This window comes from Panulirus ornatus, chromosome 2 (genome assembly GCF_036320965.1).
Source record: "Panulirus ornatus isolate Po-2019 chromosome 2, ASM3632096v1, whole genome shotgun sequence".
In the NCBI taxonomy this organism is placed as follows: Eukaryota; Metazoa; Arthropoda; class Malacostraca; order Decapoda; family Palinuridae; genus Panulirus; species Panulirus ornatus.
Genome location: NC_092225.1, coordinates 24,796,443 through 24,806,625, shown reverse-complemented (window position 1 = coordinate 24,806,625; position 10,183 = coordinate 24,796,443). Strand labels below are relative to the sequence as shown.

At 47.8% G+C, this 10,183-nt stretch overlaps 1 protein-coding gene across 1 annotated transcript in view; it reads left to right on the top strand.

Annotated features, from left to right (window-relative positions):
• The first annotated feature begins 1,177 nt into the window (after nucleotides 1–1,177).
• LOC139754432 (prolyl 4-hydroxylase subunit alpha-2-like) overlaps nucleotides 1,178–10,183 on the top strand; it is a 30,336-nt gene continuing 21,330 nt past the window's right edge. Inside the window, exons 1-2 of the mRNA XM_071671711.1 lie at nucleotides 1,178–1,266; nucleotides 9,243–9,504. Of these exons, the coding sequence (XP_071527812.1) occupies nucleotides 9,269–9,504 (236 nt within the window). The 5' untranslated portion in view covers nucleotides 1,178–1,266; nucleotides 9,243–9,268. The remainder of the gene's footprint in view (nucleotides 1,267–9,242; nucleotides 9,505–10,183) is intronic.

The following is a 10,183-nucleotide window of genomic DNA, read 5'->3' as shown; positions in this document are numbered from 1 at the left end:
TACCCCAGGTGCCTCCCGCCACTACCCCTGGTGTATCCCGCCACTACCCCTGGCGCCTCCCGCCACTACCCCTGGTGTATCCCGCCACTACCCCAGGTGCCTCCCGCCACTACCCCTGGTGTATCCCGCCACTACCCCAGGTGTCTCCCGCCACTATCCATGGTGTATCCCGCCACTACTCCAGGCGCCTCCCGCCACTATCCCAGGTGCCTCCCGCCACTACCCCACGTGCCTCCCACCACTACCCCGCGTGCCTCCCACCACTGCTCCAAGTGCCTCCCGCCACTACCCCGCGTGCCTCCCGCCACTACCCCAGGTGCCTCCCACAATTACCCCACGTGTATCCCGCCACTACTCCAGGTGCCTCCCACCACTACCCCAGGTGCCTCCCACCACTACTCCAGGTGCCTCCCACAACTACTCCAGCGCCTCCCGCTACTACCTCTGGTGTATCCCGGCACTACCCCACTTGCCTCCCACCACTACTCCAGGTGCCCCTCGCTACTACTCCAGGTGCCTCGCACCACTACTCCAGGTGCCTCCCGCCACTACCCCTGGTTTATCCCGCCACTACTCAAGGTGCCTCCCACCACTACTAAAGGTGTCTCTCACCCTATTATAGGTGCCTTTCACCACTACCCTAAGTGCCTCTCACCACAACCTCAAGTGCCTTCCACCACTACCCAAGGTGCCTCCCACCACTAACCCAGGTGGTGGAGGCCACCACTACCCCAGGGGGGGTAGGGGAAGGTAACAGAAGGTGGTGGTGTGTTGTGATCCATGGAGACAAGAGGTGACTGACCAGGAAGTTTTATATGGACGATTCTTACTTCACATTACTTCATCAGTTGCTCTCCAAGTGTGAGGTCAAACTGACTGGTTAATTCCGTGAGTGGTTTTATCAATACGGTTCTTCCATTGTTATGATTGTCAACTTCATCATTATCACGTCTGTTAATATCAACATCACGATAATGACATATGATAACTGTCATTATCATGATCATATTTGGTTATAATCAACATTAATCATTACTATCAATACCAGCGTTTCCTTTTACTTTCCTAATTTTTACTTTGTGTAATTAACATTATTAATCCTTTTACTGCGACAGTGTCTTAATTCATCATGTTCTTTCCTGGACGTCATTAGTTTAAGGAAGGAAAGTAGACTAATATTCCCGCAGCCCAGCTGGGCCGGGCATGGCAGAAGCGGGCCTTGTGAGCGAGGGCAGGTGACGTGGTCACTCCCTGCACATCATTAAGGTAAGACATTAACTTAACAAACCTCTCACAACGGGCCTTCAACCCTGTCCCTTTCTGTCGCAGTATTGTGAAAGGGTCTTATAGACAGGGAGCACTCATGCTGTGGTTGATGTGTGTGCTCTGTAACCACTAGCGTGTGCTCTGTAACCATTAGCGTGTGCTCTGTAACCATTAGCGTGTGCTCTGTAACCATTAGCATGTGCTCTGTAACCATTGTGTGTTCTGTAACCATTAGCGTGTGCTCTATAACCATTAGCGTGTGCTCTGTAACCATTGTGTGCTCTGTAACCATTAGCGTGTGCTCTGTAACCATTAGCGTGTGCTCTGTAACCATTAGCGTGTGCTCTGTAACCATTAGCGTGTGCTCTGTAACCATTAGCGTGTGCTCTGTAACCATTAGCGTGTGCTCTGTAACCATTAGCGTGTGCTCTGTAACCATTACCCTCAGTGATATAATGTTCTGTTGAATGATAAATGTGAGGTGGGGGGACATGGTACAGTTTCGTGGTCTCCTGCCAACGATGGGTACTGTCTCGCCAGACTTCGTGAGTAGCTGGACGGTTGCTCTGTGTGTGTGTGTGTGTGTGTGTGTGTGTGTGTGTGTGTGGAGGTGTGAGGTCGTGCGAGGCGCCCCAGCTGAACCCAGGTAAGGAAATGTGACAATGGATGTGTGTGTGTGTGTGTGTGTGTGTGTGTGTGTGCGGCGGGAGGGAGGGGGGGGGGGTGGATGGGGACCTTCAGCCCAACCTCAACCACGCTATTGTCACTGACCTTCAGCAGCCGAGGTAGGGTCAGTGAGGTCACTGCTCGAGACCTCTCGGTGTGAGGTCAAGGCAAACGAGTGACAAGAGGTCAGGAGCGAAGGGGGGTTGGGTGGGTTACTTCGTCACCCGCGCGAGAGATGGCGTCCCCCTGCTAGACGGGTTGCAATGAAGCATTGCCTGTGTCGGTCATCGTGAGAGACAGGAAGACGGTAAAGGCCATGATGTACACACTCAGCCAGGCCTCAAACCACACACACACACACACACACACACACACACACATCATCATCATCACTGGCGTCCGGAAAGCGAGGCATCTCACAGTACCACACATCATATCAGTCACATATTCGTTTACGTGTGCAATGAGAGAAAATGAGACAGGTGTATGAGAGACAGTATTACAAGCAATGACGAGATAAGACGCTTAACAAGAGGTCAACAACACGGATGTACACCCGTGTCACCACCTCCTTTCCATCTCTCACATTTCCATTATTTTCATCATTTTTAGAATTTCCTGACTTGGCTTTACCACCTCCACCACTACCAGTCGAGAGTGAGAGAGAGAGAGAGAGAGAGAGAGAGAGAGAGAGAGAGAGAGAGAGAGACACCCCCACACACGCTGACTGGTGGTGGGTGTCCACACATGGTCTCTGGGGGGGGGGGGGGGATTTCCGAGTGTCTGCGTTACCTACCTCACCAGGAACTTCCAAGCCAGTTACACCAACACTCCCTCTACGACGCGTACTACCTGCCTGGGGGGGTGGGGGGACACGTGGGCGGGTGCCAGGGGCGGGGGAGAGGGGGGGGGGGGAAGTGGTGAGTCGAACCTAAGACCTCACTACCTGAGTCACCAGGTGGAGGGGTGGTGGGCTAACCACTGAGCCATGACCAGCATGTCGCCATCGTAAAACTACCGTCATGGAGGCAGCATGGCAAGGTAGGAGGGTTCCTCTCCACCCACCACTATAGATGGAAGCAGGTGGGTTCCTCTCCACCCACCACTATAGATGGAGGCAGGTGGGTTCCTCCACACCCATCACTATAGATGGAAGCAGGAGGGTTCCTCCACACCCACCACTGTAGATGGAAGCAGGAGGGTTCCTCCACACCCACCACTATAGATGGAAGCAGGAGGGTTCCTCCACACCCACCACTATAGATGGAGACTGGGGTAGTAAAGTAGATCTCCCCAGCCAGCGTAGATCAGGAAGCGAAACAGATGTGGAAGGAAATACTTACTGAGGGAGGAGCTCCCCAGTGACGAGGAGCGGAGTGGGGAGAGGAGAGGAGTGGGGTGGAGAGGAACCCATAGGGTGGCGTTAACCACCTCCTCAACGGTGGAGATGCCGTTGGAGATGGTCTCTGTACAAACACACCTCCCTCAACCCCACCAGCTCCTCCTCCTGATCTACATGGGGAAGTCTATTCCACACCTGCAGTCGACACTGTAGGAGGCAGCGCGTGCAGGTGTGATACATGTGACTGGTCAAGACACACGGATGGTTGTGGTGGCGTGTGTGTGTGTATGTGTGTGTGTGTGTGTGTGTGTGTGTTGAGGGAGGGTGGGCTCGCTCCTGCCACTGGCGCGTACACCAGGCCTTGACGCCTCCCTCACCCCTGACACACCGACGGCAAAGGTAAACAAAGATGGAATATAACGTGAAGGAGAAGTGCACAGTTGACCCCCCAGGAGGTGGACGCGTAGCCTCTCACTACGGTGGTGTGTGTCTGGGGAAACAGTTTGTTTTGGGTGTAGGACTACATCTTTCAGTGCTTAATTGTGGTTTAGCTTTGTCCTGGAGGAGCTTCTTCACATGGCGTATGACACTGTGGACAGCATGTGGTGCGTGTGTGTGTGTGTGTGTGTGTGTGTGTGTGTGTGTGTGTGTGTGTGTGTGTGTGTGGCAGGCCGTGTGCCATCTGTCTCCCCTCCGTCCCTCCCCCCAAGGCCCTCAGGGCCCCTGCCCACCCCCACCCCACCTCTTCCCGCGCACCACGAGGCCCTTTGGATCCCCAACCCCCCCTACCCCCCCACCCAAGGCAGGATGCACCACCGGACACGTTGCCACTTAGGCATTTCCGTTACAGAAAATGGGAAGCACGTGACCCACCTGGCTGTACTTGCTGCTACTGGCATACTGGGTGCACACACACACACACACACACACACACACACAGTCCACATTGTTTATTATCTACTTAAGTTGAGCCACGAACAGTAAAGGCACAAGGGGGAGAAGAACAAAGATAATAACCAGATACAAGAGTTATACGTTACAGGGAGGAAAGGCTGGAGACCTTAACTTTGTCCCCCATGGAAGAGAGAGAGAGAGAGAGAGAGAGAGAGAGAGAGAGAGAGAGAGAGAGAGAGAGAGAGAGAGAGAGAGAGAGAGAGAGAGAGAGAGCATCGGAGAAAGAAGAAATGATAAGTTGATCGCAACTTTTTAAGTTTTTACACCATTCTGGTCATGCCGAGAGTGAGCCAATTCTTCGAAGGATGCAAGGCTAGAACAACCAGAGGACAGAACATAAAAAAAAACAGAATAGTTTACGAAATATGTAAAAAAATACCGATACGGTATAAGTTGACGACTGGAACCATTGTAGAAGATGAAATTATGAATACTGGCAACGTATAGATGTTTGAAGACGTTACTATAATATAGTCTATGTAATGGGGCGCCCCATGAGTGTGTAGCTCCCTCCCCTTACAGTAGAGAAAGTCTATGTAATGGGGCGCCCCATGAGTGTATAGCTCCCTCCCCTTACAGTAGAGAAAGTCTATGTAATGGGGGCGCCCCATGAGTGTACAACTCCCCCACCCTTTACAATACGAATCAGTCACTACAAGTACGTCATTACACACGTAAGATAATACAACCATCACTTACGCTAGTAACAACCCCCCCCCAGACCTCCCCCCCCCCCCCCACACACACACACACACACACACACAAACAATGGAAGATTCATACTTGACGTCATCTCTACAACCAGGAGTCTGGCGTACTCCTACAGGGAGACTTCAAGGCCGGGTAAATAGTTATCCAAGGAAGCGGCCACCGTGGTGACGCTTGGCGACTCTGGTACACACCGATGTACACACAACACCAACCTGTGCACACCTGATGGGTAAACAGAGCTCTTTTTATACTCGTGCAAACGGTAATGGCTGATACCCATGTAAATAACACCCCTCTCTTTTTTTTTTTTTTGCACTCGATTGTAAATACAATGTGCTTTCTATCACTCGTCCACAAAACCCGTTTTTACACTCACATGTACACATACACATAACGCAAAACGTGTTTACACTCGCACGCCAGTACAACTTGTTCAAACACGAACTGTTGACGCACATGTCAACAGAACTAGCACAGATGTAAACAAACCATATGTACAACAGGTAAACAAATGATTTAAACTTCCTGATTATCGTGATATGGAAACAAATCAATATTCAGACGCCATATCGATTAACAAATTTAATATGTACCAAAGAAACACCATCATAATATTCATTTAATATTTTATATGTACCAAAGAAATACCATCATTATATTCATTCAAAATTTAATATGTACCAAAGAAATACCATCATTATATTCATTTGAAATTTAATATGTACCAAAGAAATAATATCATAGCATTCATCTAAAATTTAATATATACCAGAGACACTATTATAATAATTTTGGTCTGAGAATAACCTGTGTTTATCGAAATGGTCAACATGTTCCATATAGTGTCAGAGAAATTGAAGAGATAACTTTAATTAAAAAAAACTAACCCGAATAAAAGAGATAAAGTCTTGGTAAATCTATAATCAAAGCCAAATTTTCACTTGAAATACTATACGTCAACTGCTGAGCGGATACGTTTTTTATAAACGATCGTTTTCTATTTGACACTGAAAATGAGATTAAATAATCTCTTTTCAGACTAAAACTCTTCTACATACCACTTCATCGCTTCTATTCCCACCTACCCTAAGACTCAAAATCAAACAGATAGTATACTTTCTGAAGATCGAACACCCACCCCCTCTCTCTCTCACCAGAGCCACCACCGGCTTGCAATAATCAAGACACATAATATGTGATTTCAAGAAGTGGCAATTACGACGGGCTGGAGTCGCTTTGTGGAGTGAGCGAGCGACGCGCGGGGAAGAAGTCTTCTGTAGCCTTGAGGTTTGCGTCTTCGCGGGAAGGCTGTCGCTAAGCTATCTGATCACTGTTGCTGTTGTTATTATTTATTTCCCGATGATGGTGACGCTAATCCTGTCGTAGATATACGTTTCAACTCCCCGCTGCGTCTGTCGTATTAACACAAGTCTTGTCCAGTGCGGGGACGAAACGATACCCCGAGCACGAAGGTACGATCCTGCCCGGAGTACACACCAATACGACGACCAGTGCGTCGTCGGAGGATACGACCAAGCCCTCGGGGTTACGACGAGATCGTCTGAGACGTCGGAGGATACGACCAGCCCTCGGGGTTACGACGAGGTCGTCCGAGACGCCGGAGGATACGACACGACCAGCCCTCGGGGTTACGACGAAGTCGTCTGAGACGTCGGAGGATACGACACGACCTCGGGGTTACGACGAGATCGTCTGAGATGTCGGAGGATACGACCAGCCCTCGGGGTTACGACGAAGTCGTCTGAGACGTCTGACCTGATCATCATGCATTCAATACCCATGGCATCACAACCATTGCTGCTCTGCATGATGCAATCACAGGGGGGGGAAAAAAGACAATAGGTATGACACCATGTCGTCTTTCCCTATCCTAGGTTTAGCGGCTCCCACTGCGGGGGGCTCGCACACTGCAGGCAAGCAGTGCCTCCTGTATGACTACGAGAACAGCTACACGAGCTGAGTGATCAGACGCGACATTTAGTAATGAACTTGAGGAGAAACTGACGAGGACTATAATAAAAGCCAAAACATATTAAGCTTCTGCGTTACCCAAGCCGTTTTGATAAGCTTCTACGTTATCCAAGCCGTTTAAATAAGCTTCTGCGTTGCCCAAACCGTTTAAATAAGCTTCTACGTTACCCAAGTCGTTTAAATAAGCTTCTACGTTACCCCAGTCGTTTAAATAAGCTTCTACGTTACACAAGTCGTTTAAATAAGCTTCTACGTTACCTAAGTCGTTTAAATAAGGTATTCCACCCACTGACTTTATACAGGAATGGTTCGTAATGCCAAGCTGTGAACGCCGCCTACCGGCAAAGTTGGGTATTAATCCTAAAATACGTAAAAAGTTTTGACAGATATTAGCGTCGAATCACACTAACTTTTAATCACAGTGGGGGAAACAGGGATTAATCTTGGCGGAAAAAGTATGGTTTTCATCGTAACGGAAAATTTAAGTTTCAATTTAGCAGGGAGGAAGTATGGCTTTAATTAACAAGAAGTTGCAAGGTGTGAAACTTATGCGAAACTCTGGGGATCTTATGAGAAACTTTACCGAGAGAGTAGGGCTATCAACCTCCAGGGACAAGTTTCAATTGCAGCAAAGGAAAATGAAAATATGGTCTAAATTTAACCAAATTTAGACAAGTTCTAAAACTCAAGTTCTCAGCGAGGAAGGTTAATTAGATTAGCGTGAAATTTTTTTTAATCACCGGCAAAATAAGCAATGAAGACTTTAGCAGAGAAAATACTAATATATATATTTCCCAATTTGCCGATCATGGTCCAGGCAAAAGGAATAAAAAGCGGTTCTTTACAGGGTATAGAAAACGAGTTCGGTTCATCGCCAATGACAAAAACTGGCGGACAATTGGGAGCGTCTGGACGAGTCATCAATGGATCTTCCGACTGAAGACGCGATATTGAACCCTCTGTCTTGTATTCTACAAATATTAACAAAAGAAAATCCACGGGAGTAATTCGAATCATTCTCGAATGCCCGTTAAGATTCGACCACTTCACTCTTCTCGGCTAGGCTACGCTAGGTTAGGTTTGTAACCCTTAACCTAACCTAGCCATATTTATACGAACGGTAATATATATTAAATTATTTATATCAATAAAGATATCCCTAACCAAACCCGAAGGGCTGTGCGCCCAAAGCAACCGTGACCTTTAAAAAGGTGTTCGATCATTTCAGTGAATCCCGGCAGCGCGCGCGCGTCCTGGTGGACATCAAAACAGTTGGGCTGGCGGCCGTAAGATGTATGTGACTGACACACCACAAAGTCGGATAATTTCTCAACGTGTTATCTACTATACCTATAACTGGGCATCTACGATGATTTGTGAAGGATAACACAGCAATACATCGGCTGGTTGTAGGAAGGACAACATGGCTGTGTTAGTGATAACATGGCAAAACCTCGTCTGGTTGTACAGTAAGGGATAACATCAGATGTCATTTTTTTCATAAGTGGAAGAAAATGGTTGGAAATCTTCTTGAGGAGAATTTTCCATGTCAGCGACAGGGTGGTGTGAATTATCCAAACCAGAAGCGACATTGTTTTTCATTACGTTCCTTGATGTAAATAAGATGCTGTGTAATAGTGATCAACAAACAACATTCCTTGGCGAGTTCATAACCTTTTCTTTTATTCTTTCTAAACAACATCTGAGGACCAGTAAAACTAAAATCACTAACATGGCAAAGATAATGTCTTTTTTTATATACAAACTCCAGACCACTTCATAATAATTCAATCCACTTGAACACGACGGAACGACTCTGTAGCACGGCGGTACGAACCTTGAGCACGACGGTACGACCCTTGAGCACGACGATACGACCCTTGAGCACGACGATACGACCCTTGAGTACGACGGTACGACCCTTGACAACGACGGTATGACCTTTGAGCACGACAGTGCGACCCTTGACAACGACGGGGCGACCCTTGAGCACGACGGTACGACCCTTGAGCATGACGGTGCGACCCTTGAGTACGGGGGTACGACCCTTGAGCACGTCGGTACGACCCTCGAGCACGACAGTACGACCCTTGACAACGACGGTACGACCCTTGAGCATGACGGTGCGACCCTTGAGTACGAAGGTACGACCCTTGAGCACGACGATACGACCCTTGAGCACGACGGTGCGACCCTTCACCATAATTCAGTCGTACGTCTAGTTTGCTATACACACACAATAATTCATGTAGAGCGATGCTTCATCCATCACTATACACACACATGTGTTGACCGTCTCTATCACTGCCAGCCGGGCCATACCCACACGACAAGTGAATGAGGGCGGGGTGGACCATGGCGGGGGCTGTGGGCGTGGTGGTGATGATGATGACGGGCGTGGTGATGGTGGGCGGGATGAGCGTGGATGACGTAGCCCGCGCCCGCAGCCTGGACACAGTCATCGTGGAACACCTGCGGCACTACCTGCACCGCCACCAGCAGGAGCAACACCTCCTACAGCGCCACCAGCAGCAGGAGCTCCTCCGGGTCACCTACCACTCACGCCTGGCCAGGTCAGTGTACTAGCTATCACCCTTAGGTCATCCCAGGTCATGAGGTGGCTGTAACGCAGTCACACGGGGTCACCTGGTAAGCACGGGGTCACCTGGTAGGCTGATACTGTCACGGGTGGTGAGTGACCCAAGGACATAAGACTGACCTATATATATATATATATATATATATATATATATATATATATATATATATATATATATATATATATTATATATATATATTGTTCAGCATCAAAGAGTGACCTTAGGCGAACAGTGAGTGACCACAGACCAACAGTAGTGACCACAGACTAACAGTAGGGACCACACACCAACAATGAACGTAAGCCAATAATAATAATAATAATAATAATAATAATAATAATAATAATAATAATAAATAATAATAATAATAATAATTATAATAATAATAATAATAATAATAATAATAATAATAATAATAATAATAATAAATAATAATAATAATAATAATAATGATAATAATAATAATAATAATCCCTGGGTGAAGCGAGACAAAGAGGGGCGGGGGGGTATAAATCCTCCCCTCCTGTATTACTTTCCTACAGAGAGAACAGAGGAAGGAGCCAAGTGAGGATGTATTGCTCTAAGGTGTGGGTAGTCATCTGCTCCAGACGCTACGTAGCGCACGCAGGAAATAGCGTGCTTACGTGGATGA